This window comes from Mus musculus, chromosome 13 (assembly GCF_000001635.26).
Source record: "Mus musculus strain C57BL/6J chromosome 13, GRCm38.p6 C57BL/6J".
Taxonomy (NCBI): Eukaryota; Metazoa; Chordata; class Mammalia; order Rodentia; family Muridae; genus Mus; species Mus musculus.
The window spans coordinates 18172005-18199326 of NC_000079.6; the positions used below are offsets into that span (position 1 = coordinate 18172005).

Consider the following 27322-nt stretch of genomic DNA (forward strand, 5'->3'; position numbering starts at 1 on the left):
AGCAAAAGACACTAGTTTCCCCACTTAACATCAAAAAATTTTAAGTTTAAAATTTAAAAAAAAAGCAAAGTAAGGTTTTCTTTGAAAAATTTAGTTTTTGATTGTTTATTTCAAAGAATGTCCCAGTCTCGAGAAGGGAGAAAGTTTTTAACTCAGGCCATAATACTAGTCATCTCACAAAACAAAAACAACATAAAACCTTGACATTTTAGAGGGAACGAAAGAAAAATCTTGCCTGTAAAACATAGAAACACTTCCCCACCCTCTCCTATTCTTGACGTTGCAGTAAACATTCTTTATTTGCCTCAAATAGATGCAGCTACATATCACTGTCATGCAAAAGAAATTCATTTCCTTTCCGAGTTCAATCTGCCGTAAAATTCACTCTTCCTCCCATCTCCCACTCACCTGTCCTTGTGCATTAGTAACTAGTTGACCTGTGACCCCCTGAAGGCTGGAGAGGGCATTGCCAAAGGCCTGTGAACTTGCTATGGAGCCCATGGCTGCTGCAGCAGCGGCGGCCTGGCTTGCTAGAGGATTATTAACCAGCTGCAAAGAAAGAAAAGATCAGGGTGAAAACCACCACGTGGCAGGGTAACCACACAGCGACGCGACCTTCCCTCCAGCTTGCTCATGCAAAGGGCCCCGAACCCACTGCAGGGTCCCAGTAAGAGATTGAAAATTGACTAGAGGAAGTCAGGGATGTGGTGGGGGGCTCAGCTGAGGGACAGCCTGGGAGGGAAGGAGCCTGAATTTGGGGGTTGGGAATGGGGGAAATCCCAGAATAAAAATCCCAGAATGAAATGTCAGCCTTCCTTGAAATCATCATGTGAAGCAGGACGGTGGAGGAAATTGATGTTCACAGTGTTTCTGTGTGGATTTATCATTCCCACGTATGAATCACAGCTTCTTTTAGGGTTGTTTGTGAGGGGCAGGTTTCCCACCTCACTTTCATTCTCGAGGTTCAAAGCAACCAAAATCAATGAAATGACAGCCCAGCTCCCGTGCCCTCAGAGAGCAAGTGGGTCTTAGGGCTTATTTTGAGGAGAGATTCAAAGTCACTGGTGAATGGCCAGGTTGACAATTACTTCCTGTTTTATCTCACATGTGGCCCTTTCCTGCAACAATCGTATAACAGGAAGGAATAAACAGAAGGGAGAGAGACCAGCACAGGGAAGTGAGGATGGCTGCCAAATTCTGTTTTTCCGTGGAGACCAATTCAATATTCTTTCTCCTGCCAATTTTCCACACGGCAGGTTTTCAGGCCTTCTGACCATGAGGCAGAAGGGTGGCAGGAACTGAAATCTGCATTTAGGTTAATGACTAGATATAAATTCAAGAAACATTTAAACTATTTTCACACTATTGGTTTTGATACATGAATTTCATTTGTATTTATTCTAGGGTGTTATTTTTCCCCCTCTGTACAGTTTCTCTCAACTTCAACAACTGTGTATAATAATGCATTTTCCATCACCACGTTCCACATCCATGCAACTCCTGCATTTTAGCAGAGACCTGCCAAGGCCACGGCCTGGGGGAGAAGTTAGTCCTGCTTAGTTCAAGTCTTGGCTCGTCTAGTGCTCCTCTTCTATTCGTATTATTTCTCCTTTTGAAACATTCTTTATTCTTCTCTGTTGACTCTGCTCTCCGCTCTCTCCTCTTTTCTTTCTTTTTCTTTCAGAAAATATTTTGTGTCTTTATTGTTTTGGGAATTTCCCCAGAGCTTACATCATCTATACTGCTAAACAACACGCCAGTGTCTTAGACATAGAGTTCTCAGTTTCCATCCCAGAATTTACATTACTTATCTGATGAGTAAAGAAATAATAAAGGGGGGATAAGGGAATTTTAGTGTATATCCTTGTTTTCGCTTATACCCAAAATCTCATTTACCCAGCACATTGTTTTAGAAAGAAAAATCTACTTTAAGCTCATTACTTTGCCTTTTGTCATTATCTCTTTCCTAAGAAAAATGACCGTTTTAAGTAGAAAAAAGAAAAAACTCATTCTTTGGCCTAGTGAGAAATCCTGTCTTACCCCAGATGAGTAGCCTTGACCTTGGTGTTTGGCGTATGTCTGTAGAGTGACTCTGGCTGAGAAGTGGGATGTGTTAAGAGAAAATACTCCTTGCTTTAGTTTGAATGCCCACAGTAGATGGTCCACATTGTGTTCTTGGAGCACAGAGCCCTCTAGCGCCTAGCACAGACATTGCACACTGGCCTTCCATTCTGAGCTCATTTGAGAAGACTCGGCTTACATTGTTTTTATGCATAAAGCTGAAATGATCACAAAATTCCTGGAGTCATAAGATAAACTTAACCCTGAAAGAATGATTAATTTATGTGCAATTTGGTTTTAGTTTTGAAATGACAATTTTGTCTACAGTTGTGAGTGCAAATTTTAAGTATACATAGTCAATGTCTATTTAATGACGATCGTACAGCACTTCTTTGCTATCTTCTAGGCCAACCAAGATAACACTTAGGAAAGGATGGACTGACCCTCTGGGTGTGGAACAATAATGGAAACCAAGAACTCTCTATGTCTAAGATATTGGTATATTATTCAGTAGTAGTCAACTGTATTTGCTGCAAAATCAGATACTGCACATATATATAAAGCAAAACCAATTACTTAAAAAGACTTCTGAGTCTTCTGTTTAAGGGTTAGAAATGGGTAACAGGGCTGGGGCAGTGGTGGCTCACACCTTTAATCCCAGCACTTGGGAGGCAGAGGCAGGCAGATTTTTAAATTCGAGGCCAGCTTGGTCTACAGAGTGAGTTCCAGGACAGCTACACAGAGAAACCCTGTCTGGAAAAACAAACAAACAAACAAACAAACAAACAAAAAAAATGTATAACGGGTGTTTTAGAAAATTGCTAAACTACCTCAAATGGTTTCTTTCTTCTTCTTCTGTTATTGCCTGGTTCTGTGATTTCTCTGTCCTTATGCCACGTGTGTGTATATACATATGGGTGAGTGTCTTGCATAAATTACTTCTCTATCTTAAAGGAGAGACTGTCAACTTGCATGATTTTGTTGTTGTTGTTATTCTGTTTTGCAGAGCTAACCCAGGGCCTTGTGTACTCTAGACAAATGCTTTCCCACTGAGCTATATCCCCCTAGCCTTGGATGGCTCTTATATCCACAGATAGCTTCCTTCTTTGCCTTTGTGGATAGTACCTTGTTCTACGGAGAAGTTTGGCAGGCCTTTTTCTACAGCTAGAATGCACAAGCCCGATGTGGCTGCTGTGGTACAAGCCAGGGTCAGAGCAGCCTGGATAGTGATCATAGTGGACACAACTTCACGAAATACTTCTTGGCTCTTTGGTTGGACAGGGATGCACTGCCATTAAGAGAAGTGGCAGGGGTGGGAGTGGGGAAGGCCATCACCTCAGGCCTTGTCTCTCTGTGCTGTCCATAGTCATGTCCCATTAGCAGTGCTCCGATCACTATTTTTTCTTGATTGGAGACTCAGGCTAGATTTGGACAGCTGTGAGACCATGCACAATAAATGCATATAATGAGCTTAGTTACTGTCGGAGGCCAACTGGGCATTTGGAAATGGCTGCCAAGTTTATGCCTTCCTATCTTTCATTGTCAGTATGTCTACCAGGAAAAAGGCAGCCTGGAAGAAATCTGACTGTATTACATGGTGTGTTTTCAACAGATCTGTTCAAGACATGCTGATTCTAGTGTGTTCTTATTATAAATACAGGAGGCCTCAGAGTAAGGATTTGTAGCAGATGAGAGTTTTGACGTTACATCCGGAGCACATCAAGCGTGCCTACAGAATCTACAGCTGGTCTAGTCTACTCACTGACATTTCCTTTTCTAGAATTTTACAGAACAAAACATCAAAGTAAGTTTAAATATAGTCGTGTACCTCTGATATACGGTACCAAACCCCACCTTTCCCTCGCTCAAAAAGGAGAGTCAGGCTGCAAAACCAGATGGGCTCAGTAAATGCAAAAAACTCAAACCCCATTTTTACCTGGATAAAATGGGGTGGGGGGATGACAGCACTCATGAGAGTACAATGGGAGTCAAGTGAAAGTGTGCAGGTAAAAGTGTTAGATATACAACCATAGCTCACGCTCTTAACAGGTACTGACAAACACTCTCCCATATCACCCAGCACAGGCCCTTCTTACCTTAGACATAATATGCCAGTTGTTCTGCTTTTAATACAGTTTCTTTAGATTTTGTGCTTGATTATTTTTGGCAGGGTGCTCCCCTGTAACCCAGGATGACCTCCAACTTGAGATTATCCTGCCTTAGCCTCCCCTGTGCCGTGGTTATAGGCGTGTACCACCACGCCTGGCTCCGTGATTTTTAAAAGGTAGCTTAGGGAAGCTACTAGCCAATGGTAACTACATGAGTTCTGTAGTTGTAAAGAATATAGGAGTAGAAGGTATATAAAACAAATAAAAATAGATGAATACCAGGAGAAGGTATGCAAAACAAAAAAGAATTTGAAACAGTTGTCACCTATTTGTCTCACATCTATCCTGTGCATCGGTAGAGACAGCCATGCTTTAATTCTGGAAGCAGGGGTGGTAGGTGACAGAGAACTCAGAGAAGACATGACTTTCTTTATTATACATTATCCTTAGACTTAGTTCATAATATTTTTAAATTCTCTTCAAGTGTTCATTTTACAATTTAATCCCTGGCTCATGTCAGAACATTGTGAAGTAGCTTATTTTACAGTTGCTTATTAGATAATGAAGGCATGCAATAGAAAAGATTAGAGAAAATAGCTCTTGGTGTTTACCGTGATCTCTTTCTCCCCCCCCCTCTCTCCCTCCCCACTTTCTCTGTTTCTGAAGGGCTTCATGTAAACAAGGATGGCCTCATATGTTCTATGTATCCAATGACTACCTTGGACTCCTGATCCTCCTTGCCTCTACCTGTAATTATTTATTTCTGTGTCCATAAATCAAGGTGACTCTTGGATGCTAATCTCAGGAAAATAAGTACACATATCCAAATCTATGCTTTGTGAATTTCTCTGCTGTCTATGAACATTAAATTATGATAAAAAAATTGACAGTCTTCCAAAGGGCAGCCTTCAGGGGTGTCATGTACGACATCTACAGATGTCACCATAACAGATGTCACCACAGAACAGAGCAACGTGTTTTTCTAAGTGTTTTTCTGAGAGACTCCTATCCTGCATCATGGTAAAAGATTCATGTTTCTTGAAGTTGGATATCAGCAGTCATAACTTTTTAAAAGAAACCTTGCTGATTAAATTACAATAGTACAATCCATTTGCATAAATAGGACAGCACAATGAGGCAGTTTAGCTGTGACATGATATGAAATGTTTATGCCTATTTCCTAAGAGGGCTTTCTGGATGCGTAGGCTCAAAGCCTTCCTGGTGCATAATTGCAGGTGATCTATGGTTTTGTCATTCTCTGTGAGCCACATGGATTTTACAGAGCATGGGTTTAGGAGCACTCGTTTTTGCTACTAAATCTTTAGTTTAGCGTCTTAGTGTGTGGTCCCATTACATTTTAAATGAGCACATTGAGGAGTGCACAACTGACTCCTTATGTAGGGGCCAGCAACTCTCAAGGGCTCTTTAGAAACAGTCGGGAAAACAGGGCAGTTTTTAGTTCATTTACATACATTAAGACCTTGTCTTTCCCTCTACCTTTAGGCTGGAAAGAAGCATGTCTGTTGTGTCTTTGAGACTCTTTAACCAAACTGGCCCTCCTGCTCCTTAACATTTGTTTTGGGTGATGAACGGAAGAGACTTGTTGGATGGGTGGCTCTGTCCCTCTTAATGAGCTACTTCACATATGGTTTATGCTGGGAGGCTCCCCTCCCCCATCTATGATTGCCACTGTGTGTGAGAGACTCTTAGAACAGTTGGAAAACAATTTCTAGTGTTTCATACTGAGCTGACCCTCCGCTCTCTGCCTTCCTGCTCTATTGCAGAGATGGCTCTGTGTTAAATGCTGTCTGTCCATTCAGCAGCTGTGAAACAAACGAAGGTCTCCAGTGACCTTTAGGGCTGAGGTGATCTGAGGCACTTCAGTATCCTAAAACATTTTGCTTCATTAACATAAAGTCACATCAATTTCTCTATACTTTTGGAATTAATCTTATTTTAAAGGCAAACTGACAAGGAGAACACCCTCTTCTTTTTTTTTAACAAACAGCCACATTGCTGAAGAGGAGTTTTAGAAAACAATGCAACATGTTTGTTGGGTTCCCTAGCTATGGGCCAGGACGAAGAGAACCCTGATCCTGCAGGGTTCTATCTTGTGAGTGGGGCCTCAGACATGTCCCTACCCCAACAGAAGGAAGCTGGCACTTCATCTTTCACATCTGACAGTCATCATTATTCAGCAACCTGTGGCTAAGTGAGGACTGGAACCGTCCAGGTGTGGATGGCTCTGGGCTCAAGAGGTAAAATTGATTCTGTTGCCCAAGGAAGCCCTTGGGCTGTGATAGTTACTGAAGCAGAATGGTGGGGACAAGTGGAATTACAATCGATCTCATTAGAGATTTTGTGACATGATAAGTACTCCTTGGTTCTCATTCCCTTTAATTATCATAGAGCTCTTAGATCCTTGGAATTTCTGAGTGTTAGAGTAGGCGAGCAGCTGAATATTATTTATGAGACCCTTATACCTCACTTGAGCTGGTTGTGGAGGTGGAAACTAGTTGCAAGAAGAGCCATCGTGCTAAACTGGCAGAGGCTTAGAACTCTTGAGTTCACTGCTACTTTCTAGAGATTGAACAGGGCCCAAGAAGGCTCCCATTGATTTCAGAGGTCAAGTCATGTGTATAATGGCTTTGGAGTGTTCCATTGCTGTGAAGGAAGGTACTGTGCCCCAAACCATCTAGAAACAGAAGTTCCTGCATTCAGGACCCTCTGGATCTTGCCCTGTGTATGCCTTCCTCTGGAGCAGTGGCTCTCAAACTTCTTAATGCTGTGACCCTTAATGCAGTTCCTCAGGTTGTGCTAATCTACAACATAACACTATTTTTGTTGCTACTTCATAACTGTAATTTTGCTACTGTTATGAATCATAATGCAAATATTGAGTGTATCTGATATGTGGCCCCCAAAGGGGTCATGACTTTCAGGTTGGGAACCACTGATTTAGTTCTTCATTCATATCCTTTCTAATACCCTTCACAACAAAATAATAAACATATTTCCTTGTGTTCTGTGAGGTATAATACCAAATTAATATACAGGAACAGGGACTGATGGGAACCCACGAGTTGTAGCCAAAGTAAACAGAAACCAGGAAAGGGATCCAGCACTTACAGTTGACATATTTAACATGGATGTGTGTCAGAGGTGGAGGGACTGATCTTGTGAGGTTATATGCCTTTTACTTGTGAGGCCTTCCTAACTCCAGGTAATTAGCCTTAGAATTGAATTAAACAGTTGGATCTATACTTGGTGTTCACAGAGAATTGGAGAATTGCTTGGTGTAGGGAAAACAGCCAAATACATTTCAGGACAGAAATATAAGTAAATGAGCAATTGCCTTTTTAAACAATCATGTATATTCTATAATTACAGATATCACACATAACCTTTTGCTTAGTAATTTCTTTATCCCACAAGCACCTACTCAATGCCCAATATGTTTCAGGCACAGTATCTCAATGAGTGACCGACTGACATGTTCCCTATCTAGTGGGGCTTGTATTCAAACAGGGGAAGAAACTTGGTAGTAAAGGGTGTAACGTTAAGAAAAGATAAGCCACCCAGTCATTGACTTCCAATCTTGGAGGGTTGATGATATAGAGTGGAGACAGTGAGAACAGATGGGGTGGACTCCAGAATGGCTTAGCAGCTGTGATCTGAGTACCTGGACCTGTTCAGAATTGTACAGAAATGGGACTGGCAATTAATGGGCTATTCTATACCTTAAAGGAAAAAATTCTTATAATGCAATGACTGGGAGCCTGGATTCTGGAACTAACTCTGAAGCTGCTCTTAGGTACCTGTGTCTCAGACTCTTCAACTCTGGTGAAAAGATACACGACTCAAGGCTGATAGTGCAGCTAGTGGTAGAGCATGCACTTGGCACACAGGAAGTCCTGGATTCAAACCTTAGCATCACATGCATGCAAAACCATGAAACAAAACAACAAAAAACTAGCCATTTTAATGAACCAGTTCATGAAACATATTAGAAGAGTTTCCTGGCATAGAGTAGTAAGCCCCTTGTAAGTCTTACTATGATAATTGTATCCATTCTCTTAGAGGCATACAATGTTTTAGGACTAAGTCCCTTCATAAGGTCACAGTATCCTGGGTAGCTGGTTGGCCACTTTTCAGATTTTAACCTGTCCAAGGGGTTTGCATTGTGATAGCTTTCCTTGCTGGTCCCACATTTCATTTTTTCCTGAACACTCGTTAGAGACACTTTCCTTAATTACAGTTACTCAAGGTACACTTCTTCTTACTGTTAAAGAGTCATGCCAAAACCATCGGAGGGAAATGAAACAATGTCCAGATTTGTTTAAAAAATAATCAAGGATGGAAGGGTCATGGGTACAGAAGAGCCCTGGGTAGGTGACAGGTGTCTTGAAGACACGGGGTGGCAAACTGACTTGGCTCACAGTCTATTCTGCTCTTACGTATAGCTGTATTTTCCCCACAATAATAGTTCTTAAAGATCTCTTTTGTGATACTTGACTGGATTTAGAATCACCATGGAAATACACTTCTGGGAGTTTCTGTGAGGACATTTCCAGAATGGTTTAGCTGAGGAGGGAATCCTGAATGTGGGTGGTACTATACTTCTGATGGGCTAGAGTTCTGGACCAATAAGGGTCAAAGGAGAGAGGCAGCTGAGCGCAGGCTTGTATCTCCCTGTTTCCACTGCACACTCAATGTGACTGTCTGCCTCATGCTCCTGCTGCCAGGGCATCTCCACCACAATGGGCTGCATCCTCAAACTGTGAACCAGAACAGAGTCTAAAGCCTTTCTTACTAAAGTTGCTTGTGTGGAGCACATTTCCATAGTGATGAGAAAAATAAACAAACTCATCTTTCTGTTGTCTGCCCAGTCCTCTCACTTCACAAGACCCAGCAAAACACTAATTATTTGACAGCTCTCTTTCCTTCCATCTCTAAATACCCTCTAGTAACTTTTGGTTCATGGCTGTATTTTCAGTTTCTTTCACAATGAAAGACTCTCAGAGGCCCTGGATAGATGTTTATTGAATTAGTATGCAAATGAGTGTACAAAAAAAAATCTTCCTCAAGACAAGACTTTTGTGGGAAGTGAATCCTTCACTTTTTACAAAAAAAAAAAAAAAAAAAGAGTGTATGTACATTTTTCCTTTTAAAAACGCTCTAAACTCTCTGACTTCACATTACATCAGTAAACCTAAGCTTTAGGTGTGGAGTAAAAGGCCAGAGACTTCTTAGTCCCTTAGTGGTAATTCATCAGGTAAATTAGGGCCAAGAAATGCAGTTCTAGAGGCACACTCCTACAAGGCTATAATGGACTCGAATGATCTTTCTGACCATAGTCAGTCTTACTCCAGGATAGATGATGATGGCATGTAAGAATGAAGATGTAGCTTTTCTTTGGACATCTTGGATGAAAAGCTGTATGTGATCTCTTACACACTGAAAGCCTAGAAATGGTGTAGAGAACTGAACAGAGGGCTTAATCTTGATTTGAGATTATAGTCATGGGTTTCATAATGATATTTCAGTTAATGATGGACTGCATATGGAGTTGTGGTCATATAAGACCACAGCAGAAGTGAAGCGTTTTTATTGTTTAGTGATGCTGGAGTTGCCACATTGCCACACCACAATACATTACTTATATTTTGTGTTGGTGTTAGCTAATGTAGCAATCATAAGAATGTATAGCACTTACATAAGCATGTAGTACTTCGTAATGATAACAATTGACTGTGCTGCTGATTTATGCGTTTACTGCATAATACTTTGTATTGCTATTCTTTGTATTGTTATTATAGAAGGCATTCCTTTCAGTTATGCAGGAATTTAACTGTAAAAAAGCATACTGTGTTACGTGGGCAGCAAGCTCATCCATTTCTGCCTATTGTGTCTCTTGATTGCATCACACAGGTACAGTCAGTAATTGGCCTATGCTGCCCAGGTTCAATTTGTAATATTTGCATGGTGGGTGATAAGATGGCTCAATAACACAGTTCTAAAATTCTAATGCCTTTCAGTAAGCTACTCCTACTCTACTTGGGCACCGAAAGTTAAGGTAGTAGTGTATGTGGCCTTTGGGTCTCTCTCTCTCTCTCTCTCCTTTCCTTCTTTCCCTCTTTCATTTGTTTGTTCTCTCCTCTTTCCTCCTTCCATCCCTCCCTTCCTTTTCCCTCTCTTCATTCCTCTCCTTCCCTCCCTGCCTCCCTTCCTCCCTACTTCCCTCTCCCTCCCTCCCTTCCTTCCTTCTTTCCTTCCTTCCTTCCTTCCTTCCTTCCTTCCTTCCTTCCTTCCTTCCTTCCTTCTTTCCTTCCTCCCTCCCTCCCTCCCTCCCTCCCTCCCTCCCTCCCTTCCTTCCTTCCTTCCTTCCTTCCTTCCTTTCTATGTCTGTTGTTTGGTGGATAGCCTTGAGCTGTGATGGGCTTTATGGGGTGTCAGGTGAGTCAGTCAAAAGTGAGACACTGTACAGTTGGCTTTACAAAAGCTGGGCATCTCTGAAGATGGACAGGGGAGGCTCTCCCAGAATGAACATGGGTATCTTAGCAAGTGTTCTAGAATCACACTAGCTAGGTGCTGTATGGAGTCTGAGTCCAAGTTATGAAGACACTAGATGAAGAAGGCGGCACTGGGTCAGGCTGACACTCTGTTAATTATGTGGCAGGCTATTGGAAAGCTCTTCAAAAGCATGCGCTACTCTGTTATTTTTATAGTTAATTCCAGCATTGAGGCAAAAAGCGGGGAGGCTTTTCCGCTTCACACAATTCACTCATTTGATTTTCTAGAAGAGAGGTCATTATTATCTGAACACACCAACCCTAAATCAGACTTTATCCAAGTGCTATGCAGACAAATACAATGTTACTACAAACCTACACATCTCATTTCCTTTTCTCTCTGGTTCTTCATCTAATAACCTGAAAATCCATCTTTTTATGGAGCTTCATGCTATTTTCTTACTTACATACACAGTGCTACTTGCTACAATTGCCTCTTGTCATGGCACATTAGTTAGGTGAATTTGTTGATATTACAGAATCGTTCATCCTGTGTCTCTTATTTTCTTATTCACCTTAAACAAATAATTGGGAATATTCCTGTGATGATAAAAGGAAAAATACTTTTAAAAAGAGATACTTAAAAAAAAACCCAATAAATTGTTGCCATGGTACAGCAGTTAGCATTGTTTCAGTTTCTAGCAATGGAAAAGTTTATTACATTCTTTATTTACCTAAACCTATTGTGTGTGTGTTCCCAACACTTGTTGAGTCCTTATAAGGGACCATAGGTGCTATGTAGTGCATAGGAAAGACAAGAAAGAAAGAAGGACCAATAGAAAGCCAGGGACAGTTTCTGCCTTTATGAACCATCACGGGCATGACATTCATTAAGTTCTTGAGGTGACAGTAGTGCAGGTTCTATACCAGGGCTCAAGGATAAAGACATCAATAATACAAGAGCATTTTGCATACAGGTCCTTCTAGGCCAGAATTTCTGGGCCTTTTCAGGCCCTTTCTACCAACACAGACAGGGCTTTAAGAAAAAGAAGTGAGAAAACCAGACAAGGGACATTACTCTGGCCCAGGAAAAGGGACACTTCCTGGAGAGGACTCGCTTGAACTGAGTCTGGGAAGAAGACTAGGAATTGATTGTCAAGGAGGAAAAGAGAGGAAAAGGCATCGAGTCCCTGGAAATCCTCAGCTAAAGACACAGAGTTGAGAAATAGAACTCTGTATGTGGGGTCATTAATGTGGTGGCACTTTTGGTATTTGGAGGAGCATGGAGTGGTAGAGGCTGCTGGAAAAGCTTTCCCACAATTAAATGGAGCTCAATTCTGTGTACATTACAGATGTGCTAGGCTGATGGCATCTATAGCAGAAGAGAGACTAAATTCATAACTGTGGCAGCACAAAGCCCCATTCGCAGGGCAGGAGACAGATCTGGGATAGTTCTTAGCTGGGTTTAAAGGCAGAGAATGCAGTTAGGAACCATAGATTCAGAAGCACACATATGAACTGTGTGCTGGTTCATGGCTGGGGTCTTTCGAGGGCGAGAGTCATAGCTCTGAAAGTAGAGAGCCTACATTCTTATCTTCATTGTCACTTTATGGAGACCATCCGCAGAGTCTCTCAGCAAGGAAGCTACTGATCGGCAGTAATCTACATAAAATTCTTTCTATATAAGAGGAAATTTAAATTGCTGACTATTTTTAAATTGATAATTAAACATTTGGCATTATAAACTACATTATCTTCTTTTAAAATGAAGAAATGATCTAGGTTACAAAACCCCACAATGATGGGCTAGGAAGGACCACTCTATCTATGGCTGGGTCCATGTATAAGATCAAAGTGTCATTTAATAAAATGTAATTCTAGCTGTTAATTAAAAGGAATGTACTAGTTTGTGACTAGATCAAGTCTCTGGGAATCTGCACCAAATGGATGAAAGTCTTTTATTTACTTTGAAGAGTGATTACACTGTTGAATGTGTGTGTGTTTTTTCCTACAGATTCTAGTTTCATTGGTGAAACGCAAAACTTTTCCTAAGTACAACCAATTCAATCAATCATTAAGAAGGTAAAAAAATATCCACTATCAGTGAGTGCATACTGAGTGTGTTTTAGTGGATATTAGCCCAAAAGTTCAGGAATATCCAAGATTCAATTCACAGACTCTATGAAGCCCAAGAAGAAGGAAGACCAAAGTGTGGATGCTTCAGTGCTCCTTAGAAAGGGCAACAAAATACAGGAGGAATTATGGAGAAAAGTGTAGAGCAGAGACAGGAAAGGCTATCCAGAGACTGCCCCACCTGGGGATCCATCCCATATGCAGTCACCAAACCCAGATACTATTGTGGATGCCAGGAAGTGCTTGCTGACAGGAGCCTGATATAGCTGTCTCCTGAGAGGCTCTGCTAGAACCTGACAAATACAGAGGTAGATGTTTGCAGCCAACCATTGGACTGAGAGTGGGGGTCCCAATGGAGGAGTTGCAGAAAGGACTGAAGGAGCTGAGGGGGGTTGCAGCCCCATGTGGGGAGCAGCAGTGTCAACTAGCCAGACCCCCTGGAGCTCCCAGGGAATGGACCACCAACCTAAGAGTACACATGGAGGAACCCAAGGCTCTGGCCGCATATATGGCAGAGGATGGCCTTGTTGAACATCAGTGGGAAGAGCAGCCCTTGGGCCTGAGGGTGCTCTATGCCCCAGTGTAGGGCAATGTCAGGGCAGGAAGATGGAAGTGGGTGGGTGGGTGGAGGAACACCCTCATAGAGGCGGGGGTGGGGGGGAGGATGGGATAGAGGGTTTCCAAAGGGGAGACCTGGAAAGGGGAAACATTTGAAATGTAAATAAAATATTCAATAAAAAAGTAAAAAAAAATTACTCTTTTTCTTCCGTCTCAGCAATCACATTATTAAGAAGTGCTTATAATGCCCTCTGCAGAATACCTTGGTTTTGAGCAGCCTGGGGAGGGGGGGAGGCAGCTAGAAGCCTTTGTATGTTGTATCTGATCTTTATTATTATTCATGATGGCTTGCTTGCCTCAAAGGTTACTCACTGAACTGCTGTACAGCCTCGGAGACTACGGTATTCTCAGGAAACAATCCTTCACTTGGGTCAGAGTTTTCAGTCCCAAGAACAAGTAATCTTTGGTTTATTTGTTGTGTCTCTGTCCTGGAAACTTAGGACACCATCTTTCATGAGTGTACAGTAAGGATTGGACATGACATTTAGACTGTAAATAGAAGAAAATACCATTTCTAGTTAGGTTACACCCCTCTTAAGTTGCTGTCTATATGCATTGCTGAGTAAACACTTGTGTGGTCTCTTCATCACACCAAGTGTGAGGTCCTCTGGCAAATGACCCCACAGGGCACCCTGAACATCACAGAAGAGGCTGTACCATCTCCGTGAGTAACTCCATGAAGAAAAACAAGTGGCCCGGTTATTAGAGCAAATACGGCTGCATAGACTCAGAAGAAAAACAAAAACAAAACAAAACAAAACATGACCAGAATGCTCAAAGGTAAATAAAACCCTCCTACACTCACAACACATATTGGTTATAGGTTGTTCTAAAAACATTAAGCTAACAATAAGAACCAGCCACTCTCTGTAGGAGCCGTAAGCCAAGAAAATATAAAAAGGTGTTGTATAGATTGTTTGGGAAGTTCCCATTAATAAAGCCGAACACAGGTTAAAAAGTATAAAAGCTGAATCTCACCATGAGCAATTGCAAGACTGTGTGGGACTTTCCCCGTACTTAGGACAGAGCAGGCAGTCGGAGACTGAAGACAGTAGTCTTCCCAATCAGTAACAAAAACCTTTAAATATTTTTCCCAAGAACAGGCCAATCCTGAGAAGACTCTGGGCACGAAGGACACCAAGTGGTCAGCTAAGGATGTAGGAGGGCCCGTGGCAAAGTCCTTGGAAGCCAGGGCTCTTGGGTTCTCACAGGGAGTTAGCTCATTGGCCAATTCCCCTTGCCAGGCGTTCTTTTCCCAATGAGAAGATGGAGCCACCCCACTGGTTTTAAAGCTGATTTCTTAGGTACTGAGTCCGCAGCAGCAGATTTAGACACTCCGTACGGAGACCTGCCAATCATCTTCCTTTACACTGCTCTAAGGACTAAAAAAGGTCTGACTTCCCCCAATCCCCGCCCCGAGCTCTGCAGGGCTTTGGACAGAAGACAATGCCAAGAGACTTGGTTTTCATGAGGAAGTCTGCAGGAAAAAGCTTCCCAGTGGTGGCTCTGATTTCGGATTCAGCCTGCAGCACCATCACCACAAGGAAACGCCACCATGCACATTTTAAGGCAGAACTGTGCTGGCACACTCCCTCACTGTTAGTGTGAGTGGTGAAGAAAACTGCCGACTTCACTCTTAACGGTGAAGCAGAGCAAAGCGAAGAGCCCTGGTCCCAGACTCCCTTTGAAATGAATAACCCTGTGACCTTACATAGTTTTACTAGGCCTCATCTCCTACCACATCCCAATAGCACCGAAGCTTAAGATTCTTACATCGACAATTATAATGTTACAATGTAATAAACTGGAAACAGTGCTGTAATTTTTTACGACTTACAAGATTAAATAAATATATTAATTGGATGTAATTCTTTCAATATTCCTACTTTTTCTTTCTTTCTCCTTTTCCGCTCCTTCCTCTGTGTGTGTGTGTGTGTGTGTGTGTGTGTATTTGAGAAAGGGTCTTACTCTATAGCCCAGGCTGGTCTCAAATTCGTGTCAATGTTGTTATTCCTTTAATCCTAGACTCCCAAGTGCTAGGATTAACAGTGAGTCACTTAAATAGAAACATGTGGCTGGAAGTAGGCATTTAGTGAATCAGGCCTAAGACAAGGTTCTATCATGTGCAGCTTGTTGACTTCTGTGGGAGCTCCAGCAGCCTGGGCTTGATCCCCTCCCCCAAGACAAGATGGCCTTTTCTAGATGATAAAACCCTGTTTTAGCTCAGGGAACAATAGAATGCTAAATCTACAATAAATTTTAATAAAAAACAACTGCAAGCCAGACAGACAAAGGCTTTCGAAGACTCCAGAAGACCAAGAATTATAATGTCTTAGTGCTGAAGAAGCCACTGCAGGAACCTAGGAGCTATCTGGGGTGGAGGGAGATTTGGACATCTTTTATATTAATTCCAGAATATCTTTGTCTTGGTGAGGTCATATTCATGTGTCTGGATGACCTCATTAATATTTGCTTTTGAATTTTCAGATTAGCATTTGCTTTGTATACCACATTTTAAAGCCAAGAGCCACCTGGAGGGCCTCTAGGAAGACTCAGTCTAAAGCGCATGCCCAAAGACACTTGCACACACACATGCACACAGTCTCACACACAATGCACACTCACATACACACAATCTGTGTCTCTCTTATAATCTCTCTCACACACAGCCACACACATACACACTTAAGCACAGCCTCTCATATACACTCACATTCACGTACAAGCAGGTAAACACACACCCACTCACATAGCACACATGTCACTCACAGCCACTAACTCCCTCATAAACACTTACAGTTACACAATACACATTCACATATCACAGTTCATACAAAAACTCACTCACACATGCACATATACACACACAGTTATACTCATACATACACATACTCACATATACACACTCACAAATCACAAATCACTCACACTAATTCATACACACACACACACCCAACCCCTTATAAATATATACTCACACTCCTGTATATACACGTACATACTCACATATGCTCATATACATACCCGCACCACACCACCACACCATAAACACCCACACCACACACACTTATATACATGCTCACACATATTCAAACACTCACACACGATACACACTCACATACACTAAAATATAAGAAAATATGAAACTTCAGGAAATGATTACTTTTTTATGGAAAACATCAAAAATAAAACACAGAAATGGAGATGTAGAAGTGCTAAGCAGATGTTTATCTTTTCAAGATTTTCATTTAAAAAATGTGGGTAAATTGACCAAGTTAGTCAGTTTAGTTTTTAAACAGTGAGAAATATAATTTAAAGAATTTGTTGGGTTAGAGATGGAAGTTCATGGTATCTTTAAAACAACACATTTCTAGACTGTAGATACGCAAGCAATGACACTGGGGCAGAATGTTTGGGTAGCTCCTGAATCCTGTGATTTGGTACCGTAGTCCCAGGATTTACTCTGGAGTACAATGTTTGGAAGTCAAATAGGTTGGATAAAAACTATGATGCATAGGCCTTCTGTTGACTTAGAATGATCTTAGTGTATTAATGGCTCTGGACATGGTCAATCTTTAAGGACACTTTCTCAGCATGCATACCCATTGCACACAACATTATTCGATCACAATAGCTCCTTTACACATAGTGCTACATGGAAAACCCTTCTGAACAGTGGCCTATGTTATGTTTCGTGCCCTGAGAAGAGCTGCCTGATATACCACTCTGTTATCTACAAGTTTAACGAGTGTACTAAAGGAATATGTTGTATGCATATTACCTAGTCCCGTCATCTACATATCAATGGAGGACTGTCTCTTCAAATCTGGGTGCTCCACAAACCACCTGCATCTGGAAAATGTTCCTTCTGACACTTTAGTTGTGATTCATACAAATTGGTTAAGATAAGATTTATCAATTTCAATATCATGTATCATGGAGACTACTGGCTTTGGGAATTCATAAACAGTTGTTTCCCGTGGCATAGCAGTGGAGGCCATGTTTTGCATTTCTCTGAAGTGGAACAGAACCAGTCGTGAGCCCAACGGTGCTTACCTGCCCTCCCTCTCAGTACCTGGAGCAGTACAGTTTTCGTCCCACAAGGAGAAGAGATGTGGGCAGGATGGAAAGCAGGCTCATGTGTTGGGGAGACTCTCAGGGAGAAAGGCTTGGATGATGGTTCTCTGAGGACAGCGCTCAAGACGGCCATGTGTGCTCACAGATGACCACTGAGGTGGTGGTGGTGGTGGCCTATGTCTATATATCTGTGGTGTATACTAAGTGTATCTGTGGCTGCTGAGTAACCAAGATTAGACTGTTTACTCTCTTTGAGCATGTGTGGCTTTGGAGATAAATGATACATGACCACTAACATTTTCATCTTCTTTATAAACCTCAATTTAGAGTGTTATTTGTTTATAAACAAAGTCAAGGAGCATATATGTCATATATTGTCACTGATTGCACACAGAAGTTAAATTTTCTCATATTAGACTTAGATTTAATATGCTATTTTCTTTAGTTTCTATAGGCACAGCCTCTTAAAATCTTAGGAGTATAAGTGGATAAGTTTATTTGCATCTACGAATTATGAATTAATTTTTTACTTCGTAGTTACAAGAAAGCGAAGTTAAAGGAGTTGGTTTGATTATATGAAAAGTTTTGAAAAACTATTTCTTTAACACAAAAGGGAGTCATTATAAATTACAGCTAAATCTTATAATGCAAAACCTGATTTTACTTTTGTCGTAAAATTTTAAAACCTAGTTTTATACTTTGAAGCTTGGCACTGAACATTCATTTTGAAGTGTGTTACAGTTGGATTAAGAAGCACTATTATTTTTGGAGATAAATTTGTTCTGCATCTGGAGTGCTGGCAGATACCATGCTTTGATAGCTATGAGGAGGTGCCAGCTCTGCCTTGATTTCACCCAGGTGAGCAGAAGGTCGTGCGATGCAGAAGCGTCTGAATTTCTGAGCAAGTTACTGCGCCTCCTGTGGCCACAGCTCAGAGCCTTACAGTCAATAGAGATCTGCTTCTCAGTGTTGAGCATCTCTCAAGAGTAGGGAGGAGGAGCCAATAAACTGATGTACAAAGATGTCCGTAAATTGTCCAAAACAAAACAATAAAATTATGGTAAATAAGCATGAGAAATGCATTGAAAATGGCATTTCATTTTAGAAACATTTCAAAACAATCCTGTAATTTTCTAAATATTTTTAATGCATTTCTCTTTCATGAACTTTGTCATCTACTATTCAAGTAGCAATCAGGCGATACATTATAAAATACGTTATTTCAAGTAGAAAGGGTTTCAGATATAAAATGGGCTTTGTGTACCAACCATTAATTTAACTGAATAAGTGGAATATGAATTTGGCAGCAAAATTAGCACTTTTTGTCCATTCTCATTTTGTTTTCCTTGGAAGAGAGAATCTGGGAAATTCACCCAGACATCAGAGGAGTCACTGCATAGCAATCGCTTCCTTTCGAATCATTTTGACTGGCTTCTTTCACTTAGTAATGTGCATTTAATTTCTTCTATGCCTTTCATAGCTTGCTAATTCATTTCTTCTTAGTGGTACATATTTAACTTCAATGCATTGATTATTCCCAATGTATCCCAAAGTATCCCATTTTATTTATTTATCCACTTGCTGAAGGATATATTAATTGCTACCAAGTTTGGGCAATTATGAATAGAGTATAGACATCCAAGAACAGGCATTTGTGCAGACACTAGTTTTCAGCTTTGTTGGGTAGACATAACAGAGCCCAATAATAGGTGAACTGTGTGGCAAGTGTATTTTTATGTTTGTAAGACACTGTCAGACTGCCTTCACAGTTGCTTCTATTCCCACTTCCACGAGTTCCCATCACATCGAGTCTTCCCGGTGCATGTGCTCTGAACTTGGGTCATTCTAACAGGTGTACCACAGGTGCTTACCAGTAAGTGAATGAAGGCACCATGGGAAGGCTATACACTGTGTGACTGCAACTGTGAAGCTCTGGGAAAAGGAGTGGAAGACTGATGGGGAAAAGGACCACGGGGAAGGATTGGGATGAATATGCACATGCACATGTCCAAACACCAAGGATGAGCCAGCCAAGAGTAAACCCTCATGTAGACTGGGGCTTTGGGTGAAAACGCTGGCTCATTGTGGGTGCACTAATGATGATAAATGCACCATCTGGATGTTTATGGCCTGTGGACATGTGAGGGCAGGGCTATGCGGAAAAGCTCTCCACCCTTCATCAAGATTTTCTGTGAACCTAACGCAGCTTTACACAGTCGCTTAAACTCTTTTTTTTTTTTGTCTTTTTCTGTTTCTTTCTTTTTTTAATTAGATATTTTCTTTATATATATTTCAAATGTTATCCTGAAAGTTCCCTATACCCTCCCTCTGCCCTGCTCCCCTACCCACCTACTCCCACTTCTTGGCCCTAGCATTCCTCTGTACTGGGGTATATAAAGTTTGCAATACCAAGGGGCCTCTCTTCCCAGTGATGGCCGACTAGGCCATCTTCTGCTACATATGCAGCTAGAGACACGAGCTCTGGGGGTACTGGGTAGTTCATATTGTTGTTCCACCTATAGGGTTGCAGACCCCTTCAGCTCCTTGGGTGCTTTCTCTAGCTTCTCCATTGGGGGCCCTGTGTTCCATCTTATTGATGACTGTGAGCATCCACTTCTATATTTGCCAGGCACTGGCATAGCCTCATACGAGACAGCTATAACAGGGTCCCTTCAGCAAAATCTTTCTGGGGTTAAACTCTTATAACTCCACACAGTCATTCTGACAATTATATAAGTCTCCTGTGAAACACTGGACTTAAAAAAATATTTTCTCTACACTTGCTACCAAGCCTAAATAGTCAAGTTTGATCCCCATTACCTACATGGGAGAGGGCAAAAGCTAACTCCTACAAAGTATTTTCTGAGTTCCACATGTGCTATGGCATGCCTCTCCACTCTCTAATCACTTAAATGGATGTCACGTAAAGAGATAAGCTCTAAGCACATGTACATACAATCACACTAGATGGACTCAGTAGGTCAATAATAAAGAAGAGACCATGAATTTAAGAGGGTGCAGAGAACAGGGGAGGAGTTGGAGAGTAGAGGGACGAATCATGTAAATACAGAGTTCATGCGCTAACTTCTCAAAGAATAACAATTTTAAATAAAAGAATACACTGTACATACATCTTCTTTCTTTCTAAATGCTATAACCTGAGGATGCACACAAGGGCAGTCACAGCCTGCCCCAAACATACAATTCTAGCTTTGTTTCTGTGTCTGCATCAGAGTCGGGGAGTAGGACTGTGATTGAATCCTGTGGCTTCTAAATGACGCTTTTCCATCCTCCTTACTTTTACACAGGTTTACCTGGAAGCAGACTCTGTAGAACAGTGTTCTCAACTTTCCTAATACGGACACCATTTAATACAGTTCCTCACGTTGTGATCACCCCTACCATAAAATTTCATTGCTACTTGAAAATTGTCATTTTCTACTGTTATGGATTGTAATGAAAATGTCTGTGGATACGCAACCGCAATCCACAGGTTGAGAACCACTGCTACAGGTCATAGGGTGTTCCTGAAGGAAGGTCTTTGGGATGGATCCCCAAGGACAGGCGTGAGTGGAAGGAGTGAGCAGAGGAGAACTTGGGTTTGATACAGTCTGTGTGGATGCCTTCCAAGCCCACAAGAAAACTTTAGAGCTACAGCAGTCCATAAAAATGGGCTAAGCTGGGGTTTCTTGATTTATTTATTAATTTTAAAGTAGCAAGAAAACTTTATTAAAAGCTAATTGATAGTTAAGATTACACTGCGGAAGAGCAGCAGAACGCATGAGGAACGAAGATGCTCCAGGGACAGAGCTGGGCTTTAAGTTACATAAGTAGGTCAGTAGACGTGGGTCATCCATGTCCGTGTATGGCCTTGAAGGAGGAGCCTCTTTGAAGCTAAAGCTACCTAGGAGGAACTAGTGACACAGGGCACTTCAGTAGCTGGACCAGCATGCCATCCATTGAAGAGGAGCTAAAGGGCTATCCGTGTTTACCTTCTCTAAGCTTCCATTTCTTACCGTCTCAATAGGAATAGTGAAGGCACTGGTTTCAGTGTATTTATACTAAGTGGTATTCAGACACCCAGCAAATACTCACACTGCTCTTGCTGTTTTGGGATGATTACTGTTTTTTGTTTGTCTGTTTTCAGACAGGGTTTCTCTGTGAAGATTTGGCTGACCTGGAACTTGCTGTGTAAACCAGGCTGGCCTTGAACTCAGAAATCTTCCTGCCTCTGCCTCCCAAGTGCTGGGATTAAAGGTGTGAGCCACTACCTCCTGCTGGTCATAGAACGTTGTTCTTCCTGGAACCCAGCATGCTCCTTCCAATGCAGAGGCAGGGTCTAGAGGTTTCTTTTTCACTGTTGAGTTCCTTCCCAACCCAGGGCCAACACAACTTCTTCTGTCGAAACCACTCTCTTCTGCTACTCCTAAGTAATTTGCATGTGAATTCTAATTAATTTGTTATGTTATAATTGTTCACATCCATGCCTAATTTCCCCTCTCACATCCTAGAACGGAAAGCAGCTGAAGAGCAGAGAGGACATCTTAACTTCGTACTTCCTTATACTACTGCCCTGCTTTATTGGGCAAGCAATGGAAGTTTGTTGACTGAATAAACATGCAAAAGGGAAAGGTTGGTCATTTGTCACATACTGCTATTTTTCTTATTACAAGACTTTGAGATTTACAGAACCTATTATTTCCTAACTTCACCCCTGGGAAGTCCAGAGTTAAGTTTGATGAACAATTATAGATATGGTATTAGCCTAGCCATTTGGTCTCTTATTTTCCCTTCACTCTGCATTGATTTTGGTGTTTGTTTTATTGGCTTTGCTTATGACTGTTATATATTTTTATCATAATCCCTCTTGGATCCCTTTTGGATGTAGGCAGGTTATAAATTCTATGTATGCAAATAACATCATCCATGTTCTGACTTTCGAGAAAACATTTAAGTATTACTATCTAAACATAATTCATTATACGATTTTATTTCCAGAATACAAAGCTTCCAAATGTGTGTAGAATCAACATCAACTTGATTCATTATATTTTTGTTTAATTGTATGTTGATAAGGAGTTATTATAAAACAGTATCATATCCAAAATAAGGTAGGAGTGATACGTAAAATATGGTTCACAGGGAGAAAAATAAGATGCTAAACCAAAGATAAAGTAAGTGGAATTATCCATCCATCTGTCCTTCTGTTTATCTGTCTGTCCACCCACTTGTCCATCCATCCATCCACCCACCCTTTATTTAGAGGATGTATGTCACATGGCTTCAATGTTCTAGTGATACTGGAAGAGTCAGGAGTGAGACCCACATAGGACCAGGTACTTGCTGTTGCATTTTTGTAGATGAAGACAGGCGGGCATTGAGCAAACAATGGGTAATCTGTAGCAGTGGGAAATTCTCAGAAGAAAATAAAACAGGAGAGTGTCGAAGAGGAACTAACAAAAGGAGAGAGAATAGGAATGCTAGTTCCTGTGGACAGGAGAGATATCTCAGAGAAGGCGAGAAAGACAGTTTAAGGATGAGAGGGGGACACTTGTAGAGATATGACATATAACTAGGCAGAGAGATGACAAGACGTGCAAAGATCCTGAGGCAGGAGCAGGCAAGGCTGTTTATAAGTCCCAACCCTGGAAAATAATTTATAAGAAAGCATTTAACTTAAATTGTAGTCAATATATACAGCAGAGCCATCTTGCTAAAGAATCACAAAATAGCTGCAGCTCCTGACTGCCTTACAGTTCTCCAGGCTTCAGATGTGATCACCAATGTGGACATACTTTTGAGTTTCAATGTATTCTTTAAAAACTTTAAGAAACTTTGCCCAGATTTCACCACGGCTATCTATTATTGCTACTATAGAAAGAAAACAGCCTTGCCATGGTGTCTGGTCCAAACCCTGGAGCATTTGATCTGTACCAAATGCAAGTACTTCTAAGGATGGAGTGTCTATTATTTTATGAGACACAGCCAATAAAATTCTTCCTCCTGACTTTGGTGGAACAAATGAGAACCACTGGGGCTAGTTGGATTTATCTTCCTCTCTGAGACCTCTAAGTGGGCAGTGCTTTGGACTATTGCATTAGCTTTCAGAACAGAGGTCTTTGAGTTTCTCATGTTGAATGATTTGTAATTTACTACTTGTTTTAAGACCCTTCTGAGGTGTTTCACTTCTCATATTTAAATAGAGCATCTAGGGGGAGAAGGTGGTAGAACTGATTCCTTCTACATTGGCAGGAAGGGGTGAGAGAGAACCATTAAGCCTGAAGCCTCTTTTCAGTGACACACAATTGTGGGAATGCTGAGAGAGGCATAATCCAAGAAAAGAGACAGAAGCAGGGAAGTTGTTCTCGTAACCTGGGACAGGATTAGCTTTCCCACAGGACTCTTGGCAGTGACCACAGTCTTCCTAGATCTAAAGAGATTAGCCAACAGTGGCCTGCCAAACACCCTAAGCATTTGTTTGCTGTGTGACCTGAACACATTCCTTCTGCATTTGTCCACAGATAGTATCTCTTGTGACTTCTGTCCTCACTCCTGACTTCCTCATACTGTTGGTGATAGCAGAAGAAGACAGAACTTGGTTCTTGGTGCGGAAGAGCTTGTACCATTGGGTCGATTCAATAAGAATATCAAAGAAAATGATCATTTCCTTTTAAGAGTAAGGCAAACGATTTCAGGAAACAGGTAGAAGGTTGTTGGGATAGGCTGAGCCTAAGGTTTCCATTTGGAAAATCTCAGCTGAAGCATGACTCATATCTCTAGAATCTTTGGACTCTGAGTGTTGCTTAAGGTTTTATTACTAAATAAAATATTAGAAAGCCTATTGATAACTTTGCTACCTTCTTTTTTACCTTGTCACATTTACTCTACATGAAATGTGTGCTTGTTGTAGAAAACCAAGAAATGGAGACGAACCCCCTCCATATACATTTAAAAGTTTGCACATTAAAACTACCTCAGTTGTAGCTGGATAAATGTCTTAGGGGTTAAGAGCACTTGCTGCCTTTGCAGAGGACTCCCAGCACCCACATAGCAGCTCATATACATCCGAAATCCCAGTTATAGCGATGTGACTCCCTCTTCCCACCTCTGCAGGCACGACACACATCTACACACAGAATAAAAACTGGATAGCATTTTACTTTCTATTCTATCAGACTTGTACTTGATGTATATATAAACAATAGTGGGAACACAACCCTGAATACTCTAAGGAGAAAGGTAGTCTTTTTTTAAAAAAAAACTACATCATGTATAATTCATATCTTTTTATATCAATAAAAAGTTTATGCTTTCCTAAGCTTGAAGGAGTGCTTAGTTTTCTTGATAACTTTGGAGTATAATGAAAATCAGTGACCATGTGTGAACTGTGTGGCACTCTAGCCTTGGTCTTGTCTTTGTGATGTGTCTCTGAACCTAACTTTGAGAATCTTTATGCTCTCTGAATAACTTATACCCTCTCTGACTCAGCACACCATAAGTCAAGGTTCTGGATAGCATCCAAGTTCTTGTGACAAAATCATGATCGTGTTTCCTCTTGCTCACGTTCTTTCCCTACAAACCTGAAGTGTACAGAGTCTCCCAGCCTGCATCTACTTTAGTCTTTACACATTCCCCAGGGTGTGGGACTCTGCCTTAAAGTGCCCCCTTTCCAAGGTATATGAGCTTGTACAAGAATCCCCACATCCAATGTTCTCTCCAGTTGCTGGGATGCATGGATTCCTGCTGCCTGCTGAATTCTAACTACTCACCAGTAGTTTGTATATCCATAAGCTGATGGTGCCCTCTATGATATTGGACAGTTTGCTTTCTTTCTCTTCATGAAGCTGATCTGTTCCTAAATTTTGCTATCTCAACAGGCATCATCCTTCTTCTTAGTGTTCAGGCCCTGATCAGGTATTCACTTTGCCATTTTATTATTCCTTGCTATTAATCTCTTTAGTGGCTTTTGCAACCAGAAGCCAGTATGATCGAATCAAAGCATGGGTATCTGATAAACACCTAGTGTGTGTGTGTGTGTGTGTGTGTGTGTGTGTGTGTCCTTTTGTTCTCAACTGGTTAAAGAAATGAGCTGCTGAACTATGGTGTTGCCAATCTGAGAGCTATTACCCTGGTCATAAGTGAAAATAGCATTTCTCTTATATTTTATGACATCTCCGAATTCTGAAGATTATATATATATTTTTTCTAGAAATATATACTCTAGAAATACATATGTAAATCTATATATATATATTCTAGAAAAGTTGTATAACTTTATTAAAGGTATAAACTGGGTTACTAAAATCAGGACTCTAATCAACTGATTATAGGAATCTATTTAATAATTAGGCCATTCTTTTTTTTTTTTTTTTCTGCTTCAGTTGGAGCAGGGCATCGTCTCTTGCAATCATGCAAATATCTTGAGGAGCAATATGTATCCATACAAATCAGTCCTCCCTAGCCCACAGCTAAAACTTTTTTAGGGCAATCTTTGAAATTAGGATGACTGAGCCCATGAGAGGTGATTCAAGGTGGTGTGACTTAAAAGTGGGAGCAGGTAGGTAGGCTGGACATCTGTAGTTTTTCTATGTGATGTCAGGCGACGATTACATGGGTAAATTCTTCTCTGTCAAGTGGGATCATGACAAAGTGATGGCCTCCTCTTCCCCTCCATGCCATACAGCACTTCTGGGATTTCTGGGACGAAAAGAGATCGATGATCAAAGCAAAGCTACCTATGGAAAGCACACCCAAGCAGGAAATGGACTTCTGTTTTGAAACCTCTTCAACAAAACAGTACCAAATGCCACTGTGAAGCTTGCCACGAAAAGGACTACTTCTAGAACATATATGCTAATATGACAGTAAAATAGGTAAAAGTTTCAATTCTAACAATACAATTTTTGATAGCATTATCATTTTAATTTACAATACCCTTATGATAGCTTTATAAACAATCCCCTATTCTTGACAATATAAGCCATGTTAGGTTGCAAAGAAAAGAGGCAAAGGAGTGAATGTTTGTATTAGGCTGGCAGAATGGCATACAACCGTGATGTTAGAAATTTACAGTCCTCCAAAATAGCATTTTAACATGAAACAGTATTGTATATACATATGAAAACGTGGGTGCTTAATATATATCACCTTACTCCTACAAGACATTGGGAAATAGACCCTATTATCCCCATTTTCTGGTGAAGAAATTGAGGTTAAATACCTAGTCTGAGGGGCACAAGAGCAGCTGCAATTAGAAGCTAGGCCTCCCCCAGGCATTATACTGCCTGCTTAGAGCATAATAAATAAAAGAAAAAATTGTAGGCCAGGTTTATACAGCTCAAATTAAATGGGGCCTATGAAAATATTCAGTGAGAGCATCTATACTTCTCATGTGAATAGTACAGCAATTTTTTCTGAGTTATATGTATTTCTTCAATTGCATTGGGATGAATAGATCATTTCTAAATAAAACAGGAGAGCATAAAAAAAATGAAACGAATGGGCTCAATCCCAGTTGAAGCAAGAAGAGTAAAATACATTTTCCTGCTTGAAAGAAAACGATTCATCTATGTGAGGTTCTATAAATGCCCTCTTTCAGAAAGTCACACCGCTGCCGGAAGGGCGTTTTACCTCAAATGACAAGGGCTGCCATTTGGAGAAGGAGCATCTGCTCACTCATGACCCAAGTGAACAGCTCTCTCTGGAGACCAGAGGAGTTGGTGCTGGTGATGGTTAGGGACCAGTTTGGGAGAGCCAAGTTGAGAAATTGGCCCTGTATTTCTTTGTGTTTACACATTTAAAAAGCAAATGCAA

General features: G+C 41.0%; 1 protein-coding gene across 1 annotated transcript in view; it reads right to left on the bottom strand.

Moving 5' to 3' along the window:
• The window catches only part of Pou6f2 (POU domain, class 6, transcription factor 2), a gene marked incomplete at its 5' end in the record, with an annotated part of 257085 nt that overhangs the window by 47045 nt on the left and 182718 nt on the right, over positions 1-27322 (bottom strand). The window contains 1 exon segment of the mRNA NM_175006.2: positions 409-549. Within this exon segment, the coding sequence (NP_778171.2) occupies positions 409-549 (141 nt within the window).